Raw genomic sequence first — 22979 nt, forward strand, 5'->3', positions numbered from 1 at the left:
CATTATAGTTTCATTGCAATAACAAGAAGTTTTGACCTAAAGGTGTAAATATAACTATAGCTCTTAATCTATAACTATAGTTATATTTACATCTATTAAACATAATAAATAAATCTTTTATTTCTTAATAGCTATTAACAGCTATTATGACTCAGTTTAATTTGTAGATATTGGTAGATTTTAATCTTCTTGTATATTTTAGTCAATTAGACTTACATATATCAATAGAAAACTATATTATTTATCTATATTTGTGTTTAATGAAATATTTAATGTATTATTATTTTCAGTATCTTGTTATAATTGTGGCCGTAATGGTCATATGGCAAGAGATTGTCCTGAACAAGAAAAGACTTGTTACATTTGTGGCAATAAAGGGCATATTGCACGAGACTGTGAACAGGATGACAGAAAGGTAGAAGTTCTTTCCAAAAATGTAATTCTCTTGAATATAAGCGGTAGCTATATATTTTTTTTTTAATAGTGATTACATCTATTTTATATAATGTATTTTAATTTTTTCAATGAATTTTATTAATGTTTCTATATTCATATTATTTTACTATTAAATATAATTATAAAGGTTTTCTTCAACTTTTATGTGTAGTGTGCATTTAATTTGTCTGAACTACAGTAGAGCATCGATTAACCGACCACGTTCTAGTCAGCAAATTCAAATGTCCGCTAGTGATGTGGCGTTACAATATTTGGTTATGTCTTGGCTACTTTAATATTATTTTTGTTAAAGTTTTGCATGTTTTAGCTGGCAGCACTGGCTCGACCGTGAAAGAGAGGTTAGTATTTAAACCAGGCCTAATACACTATACTAATAATGTATTTTTTCATACTTTTCGGTTATCCGACCAACCCTAGTCCCCAATTAAGTCGGATAATTGATGCTCTATTGTATCTTATTGTGTTTCTGACAATGACAGATTTAGGAAGGTATGATTGTTCCATAGACATGGTTTTAAATTTGTATAAATGGCATCAACTACTAATTGGTCATCATCCCACTTAATTGGCAAAAGTGTCCAAACTTTTCCTTGATTGCTATCAATCCAGATATTAATTGGGTTACCTTTTATTAGTATTCTAATGAGAATTGGTGTTTAAGACAATGGCCATTGCCTAGATCAAGGGGTCACCAAACTTTTTTCACAGCAGGCCAGATAAGAAAGAATGACAAGTGTGGGTTGCATAACCATTTTGTTCAATATGGTATACTGAATACACAAAAAGTAAAGAAAACCAACATATTTATTTACCAATACACAAACACAATCACTGCAGCAAGCTCATGATCGCTTTTCATAGAAACTTCATTGCAGGTACTTACATACAAAGTGCTCTGATATCCAAAATCACAGTTGCCAACTTTTTCATTTCACTGATTTTCCTAAAAATTATATTACTGTCAAATGCACAAATAAGATTGGACCAATTTTGGCATTTTTATTTACACTTATTTTAATTTTTGACATGCCAAGAGTTGATATTTGGCACAGAGTATTAGGTGTCCAAATCATTTGCACATAAAAAAATCCAGACTTGTAGGTAGTCGGGACCGAGAACTGAGTCAAAATAAAATACAAAATGGCGACCCTCTTCTACAAACAGGCAAAACAGGCACCTCACCCCACTGAAGTCAGGTAGGGAGAGTACCACTCACAGTCATTCTAAGAAATGAACTCTGACTTTAGAAGATACTACGTGTTCAGTCCTATGTTAAATAAAATTTGTAATCTAATTTTGTAAATTTGGGAGTGCTTCAAATACGACGTTAAAACAGTTCTATGTCATTACAAGTGGGTTTTTTTAACATTATCTAGTATAGTAAAATCATGGCACTGATAAAAATTTGACGTGTAGGGTAGAGGGTGCCACCGCATGACCTTTGCTCTTTGACCTCACTTTGCTCCTAAACTCTAACGAGGAGAGACATCTTTTTACTTTATTTAGTTAATCTTTCAATTCGACAGCTGTGCCGATCTTGGATTTATATTATATCTCAACACTATTGTAAATATTGCGTATCCGATACAAATTAAGTAAATTATTTGCCTGGATCATTTCTTGGTTAATTTTTACTGGCAGAACAAAAGACGCAGAAGATGTGGTTGAGATCAACATGGACATCACGGACCAGGTAGGACGTGCCACGTGCAGATTTTAGCCATGCCGCTAAAGACGTTATATTAGGGTTGTCTTGCATCCGATAATGTTATAATTGGGTTAAACTGTATATTGTTTGTGCAAAATAAAAAAATAATTTCAGACAATACAATAGCCACAATTATTTTTTTGGAAACGGGAAATTTTCGTTAGGCATTGACAAAAATTTAACCCGGGCTGACACGTAACGGAAAGAAATTTCAACATGGATAGGTTAACTTCATCGAAAATGCATTGTGGACGACCTTGTGGACGTGGCCAGCGAAGTTTGAACGATCACACTCAAAATCAGCTATACCAAGGAAGATTGGAGAATGAGAACGAGACCTGCTTGAGCGTCAAAGTGATTCCGCTTAGTAGTTAGTCTCCAAGACATAGTCTTGTCCCAAATACGGCTTTGCCATTTTACTTGTTTATACATAAGTTCATCTACAATCTATGATATTTCCATATATAAATTATATTTTAGCTCATTTGGGGCACAGTGTGACAGCGGGCTGGATAAAACTGACCTCGTGGGCCGTAGTTTGGTGACCCCTGGCCCAGATCATATAATTCAACTTTTTACTGAAACCCACTCAAGATGAGGAAAAATATGGATGTTGTAATCATATCAAGTTTTGGATTTTCAGATTTCAATTGATAAACACAAACTGTGGTCTCTACAATATGTTTCATTATTTTTGCAGAGATGATCTCAAGTTTCACTAAATGGTTTTATACAAAATTTTATACTTAATATTTTTTTATCAATATATTTGTCTAATTTTTCTTTTCTTTTACTATTGTTTGTTGTTAGAACTGTCCTTTTCTCACTTTAACATCAATGATTTTAGAGATCTGTGTATATTACTGTTGCTTTTAAATTTTTATAACTTGGATATGATAAACAACTTCTAAATTCAGTTTTTCTTGTTTTAAGGCAATATTACCCTTCTCAAGATTAGTCTGAATCTGCCACTTGTTCCTGATACTGGTTTTTTTTTTTTGTAACTTTTCTGCCCTGTGGGCATTAAGAGGGCCTCTTATAGCAAGCCCATTATGGGTTCGGCCAGGTGGTGAGAAACGGGGACCGACATATCTGGACGGACCCCCTCCCCCCAGAAAAATTCCTGGGGATTTTTCGACCCGTCTGGATTCGATCCCGGGTCCCCCAGGGTGGCAGGCTGCTAACCTAGACCGCTCAGCTATCTGGCCACAGTTCCTGATACTATGATGAGTGGGGGAAAGCCAAAGTGCATAATTTAAATAATGTTTATTTTTATATATATTTAACATAACAGAACTTGTTACTTTTAGTTTTTATTGGTTCAATATAACTTTAAACATAAAAAATACTTTAAGTTAGAAATATTTTCAATTTTTATAACTTAACAAAATATAAATAATCTTTGAAGGGAAAATTTTGTAATTGTGAATCTGTACTGCAATTATCTTAGTTTCAGAGCTTCATTTTTTTGTAAATGTGAAGATATAATCAAAACTGATTACAGATAATAGGTCTAAAAAACCAACTAAGTGTGATAAGTAAATTATGATCAGATATGCTATAAAATTCAGAAATATGTAGTCAATATATATATTTTTTTCCTTCAATTTTAATTTTTTAAGCTGTCAGTTATGACTTACAAGACCATCACCTAATTGTTTTTCTCCAGTGTTCATGATTCTTTTATATATGTTATAGAACAGCGATTTCCAACCAGGGTACACGTACCACTTGGTGATTTGGGGTACACAAAAAGATAAAATTAATAATGGTAGATGTATTATAAGAATATTCATATTCTGCATTGACAACTTTGGTGGCTTCATGATACTTGATGCTTAGTTTTAAGTAAAAATATAATTATATTTATCTCTGTCCTTCCTCCAAAGCTTCTTGATTTAAAAAAAAAATCTTTTACATGTAATTGCAGAATGCTGTATAATTCACCAAGGAGCCACTGACAAATATGCAAAATAAAACTTAAGAAATTGAGCTTCCAAGGGGTACGCAAGTCAAAGATTGGGAACTGCTGTTATAGAACGTTCAAAATTAAGACTTGTATTTTTTCTTTCTATTGATGGAAAAATATTTTTTAGGGATACGAAATTAATCCACAAATCTGTGTATATATTTACAGTAAAACTCATTATTTCGAAACTGTCTGTTGGTGAAATTATGCATATGTTACTTCTAAATGAGTAAATTTCAACAAAATCTTTAATCAAGTATTTCTTTTTTCTGGAGTTGTTACTAAATATACCATATTTACTTGAATATAAGACGACCTTGCATATAGGACAAGGTGTGACTTTAAAGATTAAAATAAAGAAAATTAGATTTATTAATATAATTCTAATTTTATTTTGTTTAATCACGAGTAAGATATCAAATGAACATAAATGCACACATTGTCCTGCAAAAATTACTAGCAATTTAAACTTTAAGGAAAAATCTTGTAAAATCAACAACATAATTTGTTCATGTAAAACTGGACAACAGGGAACCGTTTTTTGCCAATTCTTAACAGTTGAATTCACTCTCCGTCAATTACACTTATGAGTTTCTTTGAATTTTGATTTCCGAATAATTATCTGTTTTCATATGGGAATGGATTAAACCTTGAATCGGGCTCCTGTATGATTATGGAATTTCAATCTGCAGTTCAATTCTAAAGATTTGCTTTTCCTATTGCTATTCATTTTTACTCCTGACAATATACAAAAACAATTCAGACGACCAAGATAATACTTATGTTTTTAAATACAAGAGGGTAAACATCCAGTTGAAAATGTGAGTATACATGGTTCGCAAAAATTATTTCTCAAAACTGAAAGAATCTTTCACTCACGCATATAGGACGACCTAGAAATTTAAAGCTGTGATAAGTGAATAAAAACCTCATCTTATATGTGAGTAAATATGGTAATTTTTTTTTTTTTTTTTTTTGTTTTACAATAAAAATTATTAAAATGATTAACATAAATTTTACAGATTATTTTCATTTTTTGCACTTCTGTTTTAATTTTATTCTTTTGCAAGCAACTGTAATTAATGTTCATGCCATTTGGGAGAACCTGCTGGTATGAAGAGGCAGCGGATTCTCCCAAATGGACATTTCTCATAAATAGGCAGGATTCCTGAAACTTGGTTCCTGTGCTATATGTACTAAATAAATTTATTTTATTATCAGTTATTTTCATTTTTGATTTCAAACTGAAAAGAACCTGAAATGTTCTTTGAAACATTTCAGGCCTTTTCAGATTTAAACAAAGTAATGCATAACTTAAAAAACAATTTATAGAATAAGTTAATATGTAGTTCTCAATATATCCACAGTTTTACACAAACTACATAAACAAGGAACCTGGAAATCAACATTCATTTTGAAAAGAAAAAAATTCCATTCAATTTTTTTAACTTATTTGTTTGAAATTGATTACAAGACAATTTAGTAACAAACTTTTCTGTTTGCATTACCAAAAGTAATTTTTACAAATTCAGATTTTACTTCTGCTGATTGATAATACCTTCCATTCAAAAGGACTAAACAGATTTTTTTTTTTCTGTCTGGTTTAACAAACGTCTCATATTATTTTAAACACAAAACAATTCATTCAATGTGGCAGCAAAACAAAAAATTGAAATACATCTAACTCTAAAATAACAATATTTATTTACAGAGAATAATAAAATAATTAACCATATAGTCAAGTAAATTACATTGTTCCATTTAGAGATACAACTGCTTTTCCTGTGCTTACACTTATAATCTTGCATTCAACACCCAATATAGTCTGTAGAGATAGAGGGATGTCAAATTTCTTGGCTCACCTAGATGAAAATGGAATAGGTAAACTTTAAGTTTGCATTTGTTTGTAGGCTTCATGTTTTCTTACAAGTACCATTGGATTCTTAGTTATTTGTCAACTCTTCAAAAGGGACGGAATAGCAGATGAACATTTTTCTGTAAGAAAGGAGTGTCATATTTGTCTTTAATTCTTTCAGAAATTTGAAGATGATAAACAATCTATTCAAACTTAAAAGCCAAGATAAACATTGCATTTTATCTAGTTTGAGATATAACTGATGTCATCCTTTTAAAACATTTACCTATCTTGTCCATACCACTAGTCCATATTAACATTTTGAATAACTTGAAAGAGTAATAGTTCCAAATAAAGTTTTAAACATTTGGTAGTTAAGCCTTCTCTAGGACTTAGAATTACAGATAAAACAAGAGGAAACTATTTTTATTCTTTAGTTTCTGATTCTTGCTTTGTCTTTTTTTAAATTTAATTTGTAGCTTGTTTTTCAACTTGTATTTGCTACCATTTCCATATGCTATGTCTTCTGTCTTTTCCATGCTCCCATTAGTTTTAGAAAATTTCAAACAATCATTATTCTATGTTGTGCAGTATTTGTTACTTTGTGTTTCAAATTTTCTATTTTTACTAATATTCTTATACCTTGTTCGGACTGAGTATTTCAATCTAGATTGTGACCAAGGTTGGCAACTGTGCCATGGTGCAACTGCTCTTGACCGTTTCAATCTTGACTGAAATGAGGTTCAATCATAAGAGAGTTTTCACAATCCCACGTTACAAGAAAATACAATATGGTTGCAGAACACATGTCAGGCTATCAACAGAGAAATAAAAAAGATATTTGGAGAGACTATGACATCTGTCTATTATTAGTTATATGCCAAGAAAAAGTATTTATTTCTAACCAAAACTTCCATTTTGTTTGATGGTGTTCATGACTTACCACATAGTTATGCCAGTTTTATCATCGCATGTAATAGCCTGGTTCTTCTCAAGCAGACTGCCTGTGCCAGCATCTTGACGTTTGACTGGCAACAGTTACAATCGACATTGAAGTGAGTTGTAGATTGTGTGTGAATGTAGTATTAGATTGGTTTTCAGCTCTTGCCCTTTTTCTGTTTTATTTGTTGGTTTTCAGCAAACTATATTATTAATAATAATCTGAGAATGAGAAAAATAAAATGAGATTGACTCATCTAGAAACTTCTAGCTGAGTTTATTTTGAACATTTTACATTCTCTGATGCTTTGGAATGTCAAATTATACAGATCCCAACATTCAAAAATTTGTAATTTTGACCTTGCCATTTTTTTATCCTGAAGTATTCCTATCCTAACAATTTCTTCAATACTATTGACTGTGCCAATTAAATTCATTGTTCTTTCATTACTGGTTAATATTTTTTAGTTTCAGATTAATATCCCGGGTTCTTTTCTAATATACACAAATTAATATATAAAAAACAAAACAAAAGTGTTTCATAAGTTAATGTGCACTTCTGAACATATTCAGTTTATATCCCTTTATACAGAAACTGCACAGTGTCTTTGGAGAGGGGTCTCAATGCTAATTCCAGAAAAGAAAAATTCTCCAACTTCATATGAAATTAGTCATGAGACTATTTAAAAGATTTCATGTTTCATATGGTATATTCAAAAACAATCATTTTTACCAATTGAAATTGTTCATTTCTTCTGAATTCAGTAATATATCTCTTATTAACAGATTAATGGAAATTAAATTTAGCATAAATATAAATTTCTATTAACTAATAAATTTTGAGCATTTTGTTTTTAAGAATAATATAAATTTTTTTTTTTTTTTTTTGTTTCTTTTGTGTTTCAGTGCTATGGTTGTGGAAAATCGGGCCATATTTCTCGCGACTGCCCAAATGGAGAAAAGGATAACAGAAAATGCTACAACTGCGGAGAGTTTGGACACATCAGCCATGCTTGTCCGGAAAGTGGCAGTATAAACAATGTTTCGGCTGGTTTACGGTGAACGACTACCATGTGGACATGCCTGTGTGGTCGGCAGGTGACGGCAGACTGGTGTGACACTTTTGCCGACTGCTAGTCTTTCACGAGAGGGTCACATCCGTGATCTTGCAGTCTGTGTCAGTGTGTATACCAAGAATGCAAGCAAATTAGATAGTTGAAGAAAATTTTTTTCCCCAAAAAAACTGGGAGTGGTGTCAGCTGTTACGTGTGGGTCCACAGGAGGAGTGAGATATAGCTCCTATGTCCAGTTTTATCGTTGAACCAGATTTTATTCTCATTGAATCACTTGGTTGGAATTGTTGCCTTGCTTCTTAAAATATTGGCATATTTTGATTATTTTGTCATTCACACAGTGTGTTGTGATGTGATTTTTGAAATTCAGACGTGATGCTACTGAAATGAAGGAATTAAACCATTGGATTATTTTATGAAAGAATAAAAGTTTATCTTTGTATGGCAATATTGCGTTTTATTTTTATATAGAAATAATAACTTTTTTAAAAGTACATTAAACATAAAGTCTAAATTGTATAAATGAATAAAATAATATGCTTAGTTATAAAAAAAAAGAGAGAGAGAAAGGTGAAAGACTGTTTAAAGCAGATAGCAATATATTTACTTGCAAAAAACTAAATTTTAATTTTTAAATGTGATTATCAATATCTGAAAAAATTTAAATTCTTATGTTGTAAATTTATATAAAAATGTTCAAGGTAATATTTTGCACACAAAATAAAATATATTCTAAAATATTGATTGTTTTTTAATATAGATAAATGCTGATTATTTTACACAATAATAAATTTATAAAAACTTGTGAAATTGTACTTATGCAATTCAAATAGTTAATGGGCAAATGATTGCCAGATTACACGGGCTATATTAATGCTACTAATTACTTGACATTTAATTAGTAACATTAATATAGCCCTACGTAATCCAGCAGTCATTTGACATTAATCTGAATGCTGGAGTTGTTAGCGTTTATATTTGAATAGTTACATTTTTGGTGTCAATTTTTTGCACTAGAACTTAATCTGCAGTCTCAGAGACCTTTTAGCTGTATGGGACTTGTAAAACTTGTCACTTTGTATGATTTACTGAACAACATTCAAAATTAACGCTAAAGGACTTTTTAAACAAATTTTAGTGTATTCATATAGAACTCCTGGAAAAAGTAATTTGCTAAGAACAGTTATGAATTATGAACATTTTATTATAGTCAAAGTAAATATTTTATAACTGACAGAATGTGAAACTTAATTTAATACTTAGATCAAAGCTTTAGTAGAATATGACAATTTAACAAAAATTCTCATAACAAACAACAACAAAAATAAGCATTACTTCAAATTCCCCTTGGGAAAAAAAGTATAACAGGATATCTAACACTTGCATCTCCCAGAGCTGTATTTGTATTTAGGCATTGATTTTATAGTTTTTTGACAGAATTCAACATTGTTTCTTTCCAACAATTTATTTATTTTGTTGGCTTCATGTGTTTAACACATTTCAAATTTTGATTGAGTTCATATCAGAACTTTAATCAGACCAGGCCATTAATATTTCACAAATATGACTTGAAATAGTACTGTACAGTTGTGTTATCTGCATCAAACTGCGGTAAAATTGTATTAATAGATGTTCTAACATTTTATAATATACATTTACATTAACATTGCATTAATTGTATATCCTGAGGTTTTCAGGATATCAAATTTTCCAGTTTCCTTGGCATACAACCCTGAGGAAATTTGATGCTTTATTTCAAACAGATCAGAATTTCTCATCTGGCAAATGCTAATCAAATCTTCCAATACCACCACCACGTCCAACACAGATTCTTAATTACTATAATCAGAAAATATTACTGTGTTCCAACTATCAATTGTCCAATTTCTATGTTGCATTGTCTGTTGTAAACATCCCTTTTGGTGTTTTTGTCCACCAGTGGCTAAGCGGTTCCATTCCCTGAACACGAAGTTCTGTCGTGGGTTCGAGCCTCGCCAGGACGGGCTGGCGATGTGGAGTTTTAGGGGTTTTCTCCGTGTTTAATGTCTGAATAGGGTCCAGTTACCCTTAAAAAAAGACCTCCCGGATGGTATCGCCCAAGTGTTGCGTTGCCGTAACTTAACAAAAACAAACTTTCGATGTTTCTTGCACAATAATGACTTTTTTTTACCTCTCAAAACGAATATCCATGTTCACACAAGCAGTTTCTTAAGATCGTTACATATTTCTGTTTCCAGTATCTTGCTACATTTAACATTCATTTGCGTGAAAAATTCTTCATTTGCAAAATTGAGTTTTTTCAGAAGTTTACGGTCAATTTGTAAAATTACAGAAACAAATATACAGTCACTACTTTATCCGGAATTTATTTAGTAATAATTATTTTAAAAGAATTAAAGGACTGTCCATAAACGAAGTCCTCACTGGAAGGGAGGGAGGGATTGAGCTTTAGTGGACGTCTACTTATTAAATTTTATACAGTTTATGCATTTTATTATATTTATTTCAAAATTTCGTGTATCATTTCTACTTATGGCATCTATTATTCATAAAGTTTTAAAGGAAATTGAATTTTGTTACACGTCCGAAGAGGAGAAGGGTTACGGAAACTGGGAAAATTTCAAGAAAAATACGATAGTAATTTATGGACAGCCCCTAAGCATAAGAAAACTACTCAAAAGGTCAAAACAATATGTATGAATATGAAAAATTACACTAGAAATCTACAAATAGAATGCTAGTTAATGTAAGAAAATGTTCTGTCATGAATTTTATGGAAATGAAAATAATAAATTTAAAATTGCTTTATTTGCAGTAGTTATCTGATTGCTGAAATAACTAGTGGAAAATCAGAATAGGATCCTAATTTCTAACGTACAGTATTTGGTGTTAAAATGGGACAAGCTGTAGATGATGATTATGTGAGGTCATTGTCTTTGACGAGTTTCCTCCATTGTATCCAATTTGCAGCCATATCTTTCCTTCTTCATGTCTACTTCAACTATATTTATCTATCTTATCCTTGGTCTCCCTATATTTTCCTCTGATCCATTAGTGATGGCGAGCTCATGACCTGCTGGTCACGCAGTGACCCACGCGATGATTTCAAGGTACCGTACCTACCTACATTAACGCCAAGATTGTAGTCAAACAAATGTAATTGTTTATGTATAAAGAAATTAAAGTAGTCGAAAAATATAAGTATTTGGGCGTATGTTTAAATATAATCTTAATATGAAAGAGATATTTTGAGATAACAGCTAGGAAAGCAAAAGGTGCTTTGGTGAAATTATGTAAATTATTTAGTACATCGCGCATGCATCTTCATGCATCCCACATTTTAGATTATTTGATGCAACGGTTAGGCTACATCTGTTATGTCGTATATAGCTCAAATTTGAGGTTTGTTGGATGTTTGTCTACGAGTTAATTCATTGAGAATTTTTTAAAGAAAATGTTGGGTTTGAGATTTCATGCATCGAATGTAGCTGTTTTATGGGAAACTGGAAGAATGCCTGAAGATTTTCTTTATAAAAGTAGTGTTAAATTATTATGTAAAAATATTGGGGCTATCAGAGAACAGATTATCCAGAATTAGTATGGAAAGAATGTGGACTAAAGTAGATACTGCTGGTAGTTGATTATGGTGGATGGACTTCAAAAGTTGATTTGAAAATCTGAGATTTGGTGAAATGATCCGGAGAGACAAGTTGATAGGTGGAGAGAGCGTATACACGTCATAGTGATAAGATGTATCGAACTGGAATTAGAAGAGATGAAGTGACTTAAATAGTTCTGGTTTGTTGAATTGTTTAAGAGATAGCAGATTTAGTATGTCGATGAAGAAACAAATAACTAAAGAAAGGTTAATTTTGTTATATCAAGGAAAAGTCATCTCGTATGTATATTGTGAAAATAAAGCGGTTGGTATTTTCCTATATACAGGTACTGTAGTTGCAGTGGCGTGCCTTGACATTTGATGATAGGGAAGCTGTGTTTCTGTGAATAGCCGACTTCCAGGGGCAATGAGTTAATTGCGCGTCAGTGATGATCTTGGTTCTATTCGTATTGTTTGTTCGATAAGCCAGAAAAACCGTAGACTTCTCTAAATGTATTTTTAATAACACAATTACATTCTGAAGCCACGATATAAGGGCTAAAATTATAAATAAAATAATATTTTATTTCACCAAGTAAATTTTTGTGTGGTGGATGTACAGTACATACTCGTACCTGGTACAAAATATTCTTCAATTGTATTAATATACTTTTAAAGAAAATTATAATTAAATATAGCTTTGTAAAGAAATGTACTGTACATACAAATAACAAAATCTTCACTTTTTAAATCTTAAAACAATCCACTTAGTCAAATAGCTCCCTACGAGTGACTAATGGATGGAATCAGAGACGGTCCTGGTAGGTGCATGCACGCGGGCTGCCAAATCCCGAGGGTGCCGATACCGGTCAATGTCAAATGCCTCTCTTGTCGCATCACTAATATACCTCAGAGGAAGCCACAGGGTTGTTGTACATTTTAAACGTTTCTCGCCATAGCTATAAAAATCTAAATATGTTAAACTTAATAAATTGTCCGTCATTTGTTTTCTAACTAATTCGTTTTAGGACAAGGGTCCACGGAAATTTTCAAAATTTACAACTTTTCGGTCACTCTCATTGAACTAGAAAAATTTTTGTCTTTATTACATCTAATATTATGAAGAGATCAGACCCCACTGTACTCGGCAAGAGATTGGTTCAGTTAAGCTTCTGTTTAAGTAAAATTTCGGCTCTTTCATCAGGGTTTTATTTATGTTTCTATTTACCTAATCGCTTAATTATTTAACTACTACTTAAGTATAAATAAGTCGAAACCGGTTACTTTGTACTTGAATATCTGTAGTCTTGGAAAAGAAGAGGAAAGAAATTTTTATGACAACCGATACATATATCGTAAATTTAAGGAAAATAAATTCTAGAGCTTTTTTTTTGTACCATTGTATGTACTGTACGTCTCATTCATTAAATTCGGTTGTAAATGATGCTGCCAAAGTAAGGCCAGGAACACACATGCGTAAAATTCGGCGAAAAATCTAGCGTAAAACAGAAAGCGTAAAAATTTTTCTGAAATTTTGGCTGAAACAGAACTGAAAATTGAGTAGAGCATGTCTCTACTTTTTACGGCGTAAAATTTTTACGCCAAAATTCCTCCAATAAAGAGAAGTATTTTCTGTGACGTCAAAGTAGACACGTGCTTTTTATTCTAACAATGGCGGCAATGAGGGTTAACCCTACAATTGTGACGGTCTCGAAAAACAAAAAATAAATGAAATAGAGGAGTTTATTGAATCCATTCGACCACATCAGTGTCATGTATAAAGCCACTATATTTAAACAACGTTTATGGATGGCTATAGGTGCAAAATTTCAAACAACAGGTAGGTCTAGTAGAATTGATTTATAGGCTTAGTATTTAGATTACACGCACGTTCTTTATTTAAATTCGGAATACAAGTGTATTAATTTAAAATTTTCTATATTATAGCAGAGGAAGCGGAAAAAATGGAAGGTACAAAGGAATAGATATATGACAAGAAAAAATTAATAAAATTAGCACTGTTAGTTGCAGTGATGTTTCCTATTCGGTCAGAATTTTTACATGTGTTCTGGCATAAAAGCGTAAAACAGAAACTGAACTGAAAGCTGATTTCTGATTCAGTTTTATGCCACACAATTTTACGCATGTGTGTTCCTGGCCTAACAGTTAATTTTTTAACATTATATACAAGAATTGTACACGTTTTTTCTGCATTCCCTTACAGATGGGACATGCTAAATCGCTAATATCACCGGTTTAACATTTAAATCCGTAAGTAATATAAGATGGGAGAGCAGAATAAACGCGGAATAAATATATCAAATATTTTAATGGAGTTTTTTTTAAACTCCTGTCAACTATACAGAACTATCATAAAAACATGCCAGTAAACTCCTATCGGTTGGGTTAAGTTATAAATCTAGTCTAGGGTGGGCAGCCTTTTTTATAACATGGGCCATAATAAATTTTACGTTTTTTCCGCGGGCTGTAGTAATTAATTGACGCCTTCTTGTGACTTGTAATTTTTTTAGTCTGCAAATATGAAATAAATAAATAAAAAGTTAATTACTACATTTATTTCTCTTATCGTTTTCGAAAATTGCAAAGAATTGGAAAAATAACTATTAATTAGTTATTTTTCCAATTTAATAATCTATTAAAGATCTCGCGGGCCGGATAGAAATTTTTCGCGAGCCGTAGTTGGCCCGCGGCCCGGGGGTTGCCCGCCGTTAATCTAGTCTACTTATGATTCACATAATCAGGCGAGGGCGGCCGAATATCTGGCAGGCAGGCGGCTAACAGCCCACAACCGGTCCGGGATATAAAATTGGATGCTTTATGCGTGTGTTGCTTCTACAAGCTAAACCGGGTGAGGTTGGTGCTCTGTAAACCGCATGTGCCAATGCCTATATAATCTGGCTGATTGGAAACTGACCCGGTTTCGACATTCCTTCCACCACCGAATTATTCGAATATACAATAGCAATCTTATCGTTTTTTTTCACACGTAGTATAGAAATTTGTAAAAGATACATAATGCAGTTATAATAAAATATTAATTTTAATTAATTCAAAGTACGTTAAAATATGAAAATTTATATTTTATAAAATACAAGGTAAGGTCATTGGAAGGTGGAAGCAGCGCTTCCATCGCATCCAATGACGACACGCCACTGGGACATACGAAATCGTAATATCACTGGTTTAACATTGAAATCCGTAATATAAGATCGGAGAGCGGAATAAAAATATCAAATATTTTAATGGATTTTTTAAACTCCTGTCAACTATACAGAACTATCATAAAAACATTATACCAGTAAATTCATATCGGTTGGGTTAAGTTATAAATCTACTCATGATTCACATAATCGGGCGAGGGCGGATAACAGCCTAGGACCGGTCCTTGATAGAAGTGGAAGCGTTAAACGTGTGTAGCTTCCACCAGCTAAACCGGGAGAGGTTGGTGGTCTATAAAGCGCATGCGCGGATGACTATAATCTGGCTGTTTGGAAGCAAGGTTCTAGAATATATTCTAGGACCTTGGTTTGGAAGCTGACAATAAAGCGCTTCCATTCCGCCAGTAATATTCGAATATACAGTAACAATCTTATCGTTTTTCACATGTATAGAAATTTGTAATAAGATACATAATGCAGTTATAATAAAATATTAATTTTAATTATATGAAAATAATCGCATAATATGTATTTATTTTTTAGAAAATATAAGGGAAGCGGGGCTTCCACCGCTTTCAATTACGGCACGCCACTGTGTAGTTGTGAAAATAATACGTACATACGGCGAGTATTTAAATATCTTACCCAGAAAATCTAATTCTAAGAATTTGTTTAAATTTACTAATATATTAAGGCAGTGGTTTTCAAATTTTTTGTACCTCCATTCCATCTTTTTCTGAAGAAAAATTGTTGCGCTCCTCAATTTTCGTAACAATCTAATTTCATAAATGCTGTCTTTATAATTTGTTTAATAGCCTAAAATACAATATGCCATATTAAATAAAGTATATTGTTTTCTGGGGCTCGACTCTCGAGACTCGGCAAGAGTGAGGGTGGATTTTTAGCATTCGTACCCCGAGTCGTCCGGACGAGGATTGTGAATTAGTCATAACAGTTTTGTTGATTCATTTTTTTGACATCGATTTGACTTTTTTTGTTTGTTTGTATTAAAAAATGATAATTTGGTAAAATCTGCTCGCTCCCCTTGCAATAGTCTCGAACTCCACAGATTGGAAAAAACTGTATTCAGGCATTTGGACTATTTACGATAGTTTCTTTTTGTTCTCCCTTTGATGTAAATTTAATTTAATATCGAATAAATTCAATTCAAATCAACTAATAATAGTGGGATTCTTTTGGCTTTTAAGATGGCTCTTCGGCTCTTAGGATCCTTTAGAAATCCTTATAGATTTTCTAAATCTGGATTTGTTCGTATTTTAAATCGTTTTGGCGACGAGATTAATCATCTAAATGGAAGAGGATAGCCATTAACTGCCGAACAATAGTTGTTAACGGTGACAGCCCACCAGTGGTCAAGCGGTCTTCGTTCCCTGAACATTGGGAGTTCGGTCGTGGGTTCGCTCCTCGCTCGGACAGGTTGGCTACGTGGAGTTTTCTGGGTCTGTAATGCCTAAATAAGGACGAGTTTCCCCTAAAAGACCCCTCGGAAGGCATTATTTTCCCGTGCGCGCATATGGCCATTCCATCTACGGCCGACTACTCGAACGCATGCGTTCAATAATATCGTTCATTCGGAGTTTTATAGTCTACAGAAGCTGCATACTCCCCATAAAACAGTGGTAGAAAGAAGAAACTGTGACGGCCGGATGGCCTAGCGCTCAAGGTAGCAGCTTTTAGCTCTGGGGGAGTCGGGATCAAATTCAAACCGGTCGAAAAGTTCCCAGGAAATTTTTCGGGGTGGTCCGTTCGGATATATCGGATCCCCTTCCTCACCACCCGGCCGCTCAATTGTAGGCCTGGCCGAACCCGTAAGGGGCTTGCTAAAAGAGACCTTCTTAGTGCCCACAGGACGAAAAGAGTTGAAAATAAAATCCAAATAATATTTAATCATATCATAAACAAATTATGTTGATAGATATAATATATTTTATAATTTATTTTTGTAAGTAAATTTATAATACTATATTTTCAATGTTCGACTGAAAGTTTCCGAAAATGAAGTAAAAATTTTAACTTAAAATTTTTAAATTCTATTTCCGGTTTAGAAAGAAATGTAGCGCCATCTCCATCAATTTGGTGATGATAACAAACGACAGCAAAATTATATTTCATGGTGTCAAAAAATTCTACGATGGAAAATGAAGAAAAAAACAGTAAAAAGGTAATATTAAATTTTGTAAATTTGTTATTTTTTTAAATCAAAATTTATGTATCTTTTTTAGAATTTAAACGTTGCTCGATCCGGAACCACGTGTTTCGCACGTGGATTCATTTGAACAATTTCGAAGTTATAAGCAGTGATATGTGAAGATTAAGTCGTATAAAAGTATTCTGAAATGAATATCTAATGTTTCATATATGTATAAACAGATTTGTTTACAAATTTTATGAATGTAATGAAATTATTTCTTAGAACTGATGATAAATGTATGTTCATTGATCTGTTAACTGTTCCATTGGGAATTAATCCGATTAGATCAATTATACTTAATTAATAGATATATAGGTTTTAACCAAATCTGGTTTTACTGAAGAAGTGTCATTAAAACGTTTGATATTTTTATGTGACTTTTAATTAATTCATTTAATTATAAATAATTTTTTTCAGATTATAGGAAACATACGAATATGTTTTATTGGACTGAATTTTTAAATATTTAAAGAATTTGCATCAATAAAGCATAATTTCTTTATAATTTGGGTGTAGATTGGCAATTATGTAAAAGATTAGTTCTTTAACATAAATTTTCAAATTTCAACTAAGCTATTAATTGAATTTAGGAGTAAGCTGTATAAAGCAAAAATATATTTTACTGACGAGGGGACAGCATGACATTGGGGTCACCGATTTTGATCAAACTTGATGAAATTATAGTGTATCTCCAATGATTGACATATACCAAGCAACCTTAGCTACTATCCTATGTACCAACGATAGGTCATATCCATGTGTCCACATTGATGCACTGGAAGGGCTAAATGCACTACATAATGGTCACCACGATAGAGAGAACTGTTATGTGGTAACTTTCTACCCCCTCCTGAGGTTGGTATTTAATACAATAGCAAGAAAAAAAAAAAAGGCCATAAATATACAAGAGATGTCCCACAATTTTCACTCTCCTTAGGAATGTGAAGGATCTGCCCATCCCCATAAGCTTCTGGGAGTGTACTGTGCCTCAGAAAGATAGGAGATTCAATAGGAACCTTGTGTATATAGGCTCCACAAAAAGATCAGTAGATAAGCAGTTGCAAGAGCATGCCACTGACACAAATCAAGACTCTATATCCTGTCAATATCTAGTCAATAGTCAATAGTCAAAGTTTCAGACCCAGATATATGGGCATGCTTACAAAATGCTAGCATCCTAGTAAGAATGCAATGCACAGAAAGGCTTAGATATTTAGAAGCTTTAGAAATTTTTTAAGCAAATATAAACAGCACATGTGTCAGTCATAAGGAGGAGCTTTCTCTCTCGGCAGCTTGGCAGGCCCTTTACAGACCAGTGCTTCATTTTTGTTGTTGTAGGACAGATGTCCAACCCATGGCCCATGGGTTGGATCCCTGTCCTACAAGTCCCAGTCCTACAAAAATATAAAGTGGCATTGTGGCCACTTTATATTTTTATAGGGGCCCACTGCATCCTCAATTTTTTAGATACATTTTCATTTATTTTGGTATAGTATGTCATAAAAATTATTAAAGAAAATGTACCTCAGAAACCTTTAACTGATGAGAATCAAAATTTAACATTACAAACGTTTTCAGACCCCTCCTGGGTCCTTCCTCAGGTAAAAACCATTTGAAACAATTTTTTTGACATATTTGTAACTGTCCAATCAAAAATGTTGCTGGCATGGTGTGGCATCATTTTGATTGTTTCAGTTTCAAAGATTTTTGTAATGAAGTGATGTTGTTAGTGATAAAGAATGGGTACCTTTTATCGGGTGAAATTTTATGAAAAAGACACATAATCCCTCTTTTCAAAAGAGTGTCATCAATTTTTAGTGACTTGAGGCTAGGTCTAATGCCAAAGTGGAAAGGGCTAATTTATTCTTTATAGAAATAAAGAATAAATTAGACCCTACCACTTTAGCATTTTTACTAATTATAGGTATATAATACAGACTATCTATATATTTCTTTTGCTAACGTAATAATTTAATTATTTTTAACCCGCAATTATGTTCATAATTATTTCATCAACTTTAAATTTATATTTTTAATAACCCAGCATTTGATCATGGCATCTAATTCTAAGAAAAATAACAGAAGAAAAGAGAAAATTCATTATCTTTTAGCCGAAAAAATATTTCATAATTGAAACATGCAATAATATTATTTGCCTTATTTGTCATGATAAAATTATCGTGTGAAATTGTGCATTTTCAGAGTTTATTAAAAAGAAAAGAATTTTCTGTGAACTTTGAAAAATATAGTAAATTATCTGAAGTTTTGTTAAAAGATTTAACAACAAGATTTTCTGACTTCAGACAATAAAAACTTAATTAAAATTGTTTAGTGATCCATTTTCATTTAATTATGTAAAAGCAGCAGCCGAATACCAGCTAGAACTCATTGATTTTCAAGGCAGGAAATCTTTGAAAACTTATCATAGAGAACATTCCGTTCTTGAATTTTATAAAGAAGTTCATTCTTTCAATGAATTTGATAAAATTGTCAATTTATCTAGAAAACTGTTATGCATGTGGGGTAGTATATACTGTTGTGAATAATTATTTTTCGTTCATGAAGAACATCAAAGGTGCTGAAAGACAGGTTAAGTGATTCCCATTTAACTAACATTCCTAGAATTAAGACTAGTACCACAAAATCTGCGCTTGGATGACCGAGCAGTCAAGGTGGCAGCATACCACTCCGGGGATTCAGGATCGAATCCAGATGGCTCAAAAAATTCCCAGGAATTTTTCACGGGGTGGTCCTTTCTCATATCCCAACTTTTAAGTAATTTGCCCCTGCTCTGCCAAATGGCACTACAGAGTACAAAGAGACTGTATCTTAATCATAGGAAGGTCGGGCACTCAGTAGTCACCGAGGTGTCTGGACATACAAGATCAAACCCAAGTTGAATGCTTGGGCTCTGGCGGTACTACCCAGTGGGGACCAGTCTTCCTTGCTCTCGAGTTTAATTCTCTAACATTTACATACATTTTTTACAGCTTAAAGCTGTTTAATACACATGACCAAGAACTGAGTGATGCTTAACTTTGTCAGACTGTGGGCCCCCTCCCCAAAGGGGCCACCCAGCTTATAACTCAGTTATATGTCTTTAGACCTCTTTACTATGTTTCCATCAAATCCTTTCAGCCTCTTGAGCATTGAGGCCAGGTTGTGGGCCAGGTGAGTTATAGCAATCACCCTTGCCTAGCCCTTAGATAGCCTCACCTACATTGGCCATGTGATTGGTGGGTCCTGAGGGTTTCCATGTTTACTTTAAATGGGCAGAGGAGCTCTAAGTTAGTCCTGCCCAGTTGAAATCTGAGCAATAGGTTATAGATCTACTTTTGTATGTTCCATCAATTCCTTTTTGTTTTGGGCCAACTTCAGTTGGTTACTGACCATAGTTGGTTTGAGACCGGACCACAACCAGTTTCCTCAGGTGAGAGAGTCAGCTGGGACTTGGGCAAGAGTGGCCCATCTCCAGCTGCAAACCAAACTTACTGTTGCAAAGCCAACAGTTGCTGCATTTCAGCAGCATTGTTTTGCACTCTTTGTGAGAGTGCGCTATCGAACAGTGGCTACAAGTCTGGCTTGCCATCTTACAATGGGGGGCCAATATGGCCAAACTCATAGCATCTGTAGCATTGAATCAAGGCAAGATTTTCTGGACCTGATTCCTGGTCTACCCAACACAGACCTTTTTCTCCTTTCAAGGAGCCATCACCTCACAGACACAATTGAGGAGGCCCCCTTTTCCTTTAAGGGAAAACTTAGGCTTCAGGTCATCGACCTTCATGCCCAGATCGTTTTGGACAGAGATAATCTCTGCCAGTTTGTCTTTACTGATGTTTGCTTGGACATCATAAATTATAATTCTCGGAAGGCGCTTCTTTGGCAATTGACAGATGACTGCCTCATTCAGTACCTTCTTTTCTGTCAATTCCTTCTGAAGTACATCGGGATGCGACCTCAATAACGCAGTCTTTCTTACTCGGCAGACATTCTTCACCTCTACCTTTAATTTGACAGGATTGGCATTTTTTCTTGATGTGATTATGGACCACACAAGGAGAACGTGTTCCAGAAAACGCACAGAAGGCTCTCACTTCAGCTTTGGGGGTTCATGTGCAACCTCTGTATATGTCCCCTTTTTCGCCATTGCAAGATTTTCCTTTACCACTCTTATGGGTCTTTGCAGGGTGGTCCATCCAGATATTTCGAGCTCTGTCTCTCACCATCCAGCTGCCCCATTGTGGGCCTGGCTGAGCCCATAATGGGCTTGCTGTAAGAGGCCCTCTTAGTGCTTACATGGTGGAAAGAGTTAAAAATAAAAGTACCACAAAACCAGATATTAATAATATTATAAAAAAAAGTAATGTCAAAAATAGCATAAAATTTATTTTTATTTTGTATAAGTTTTTTTTTTACTGTCAACAAAACAGTATTTTTTGTGATTATATATGTATTTGTTATTAAAATTCGATATTCATATTTTGAACTTTTTAAAAGGTAATTACCCTTGTGGCCCACTGAATATACCTAAATTTCTAATTTGGCCCATTAAGAAAAAAGGTTAGACAACCCTGTTGTAAGACCTCTTGCACATGCACATACTGATGCATGACATTTTGTTCTACATTTTTGTAATGCTAAGGCAGTTTGTTTTAAATTTATTTGTTTTTTAATGGACATTGGATGTTATTCATTATTTAATGGATATTTAATGTTTTTTGTTTGAAATTGTGTTCAATTAACGAAACAGTGGGATTCACGTGGAGCAGGATTCTGGAGGAGCTCGAAAATATTCGTGCGCTGTACATGTGTTACCAACACCAATCAATAGGTTTATAGTGTAATTTATAAAATAACTTATCCTTTCTCTTCCCAGAATGTTGATCTTTTCTCCTAGGATGCCCTTGAATATTATCTTTCATGATATTAAAGTAGGAAACTTCATCATATTTGGGTTGCACTGTTATAAATCAATACTGGATTTGATATTTATATCTTCCCCATGCAATCATTCCCAGTGCTGTTTGAAGCATCAAGAATGCAGCATTTCTTGAAAGAGTACTGCATAAATTTTTGGGGATTTTTGTCCAGTACTTATGATGTTAATAGACTAATGAGATCAATCTAATAATACAAATATTCATATGTTGACCTCTTAAATATTTAGTATTATGAAAATTGGTCTAATAAAATAATTAAAATGACAAAATGGAATTAATGACAATGAAATAAGAGGCATGACAGTATAAGTCGCTAATTATGATATGTTATGTTGGATCTAAAACACGTCCTAGTTTTAGAGATACTAAAACCTGAAAGCAGTCCATCTTACATTTGAGTAAATATGATATATTTATTGTTACTGATACAAGTGTGTGCAAGCACAAAAGTTTGAAGGCTACTGAGTTATTTTATATCATATGTTAAATATTGTGAGTATAATTGAATAATTGATTTTATAATTGTTATATAATAGTAATCCTGAAGATGTTAAACTGATAGAAGTAGTTTGTTTAAAACATTTCCTTTTTGTTTTTTTCTGTTATGAATTTTCTTAAAATAAGAAATACACCTAAATTTGCTATAAGAAATGTGTTAACTGAAAAAGAAAATAATTCAAAACTAAAGTATAATAAATACTGTTATGTTTGTTGATATAAATAAAAACAAATTTATTGGTAAATATTTGCATTTCATCACTAAAGGTAATAGAATTTCATTTATCAAAATAAAAAGTGTGATGTTTTTAAAATTTTTAAAATTACAATAATACATTTTGACTTTCTCATAGTAATATCATAATTAAAATAGTCCTAAATTTTTCCTTTTGATCTACTACCAGCATGCAATTCCTTTGGGTTCCATTGTGCTTTACAATTTTTACAAAACTAAAAGTCTTCACTTTGGTTTGGTGTAAGAAAACAGTGGGTGATCGGTTAACAAACATAATCCATTCCAAGACCATGTTTGCTATTCAAATTATTCGT

At 33.0% G+C, this 22979-nt stretch overlaps 3 protein-coding genes across 4 annotated transcripts in view; all 3 read left to right on the plus strand.

Moving 5' to 3' along the window:
- LOC136969370 (CCHC-type zinc finger nucleic acid binding protein-like) overlaps window positions 1-8448 on the plus strand; it is a 42362-nt gene extending 33914 nt beyond the window's left edge. Inside the window, exons 3-4 of one of the 2 annotated variants that reach the window (XM_067263507.1) lie at window positions 291-436; window positions 7834-8448. In XM_067263507.1, coding sequence (XP_067119608.1) covers window positions 291-436; window positions 7834-7989 — 302 coding nt within the window. In that variant the 3' untranslated portion in view covers window positions 7990-8448. The remainder of the gene's footprint in view (window positions 1-290; window positions 437-7833) is intronic. The other variant, XM_067263508.1, reaches the window with a different exon arrangement.
- The window catches only part of LOC136969360 (centromere protein F-like), a 352144-nt gene that overhangs the window by 29254 nt on the left and 299911 nt on the right, over window positions 1-22979 (plus strand). The window lies entirely within an intron of this gene.
- LOC136969368 (RNA exonuclease 4-like) overlaps window positions 16845-22979 on the plus strand; it is a 36957-nt gene continuing 30822 nt past the window's right edge. The window contains exon 1 of the mRNA XM_067263506.1: window positions 16845-16959. Coding sequence (XP_067119607.1) covers window positions 16909-16959 — 51 coding nt within the window. The 5' untranslated portion in view covers window positions 16845-16908. The remainder of the gene's footprint in view (window positions 16960-22979) is intronic.

Source organism: Centruroides vittatus, unplaced genomic scaffold, assembly GCF_030686945.1.
Source record: "Centruroides vittatus isolate TY-2023 unplaced genomic scaffold, ASM3068694v2 contig_1777, whole genome shotgun sequence".
Classification (NCBI taxonomy): domain Eukaryota; kingdom Metazoa; phylum Arthropoda; class Arachnida; order Scorpiones; family Buthidae; genus Centruroides; species Centruroides vittatus.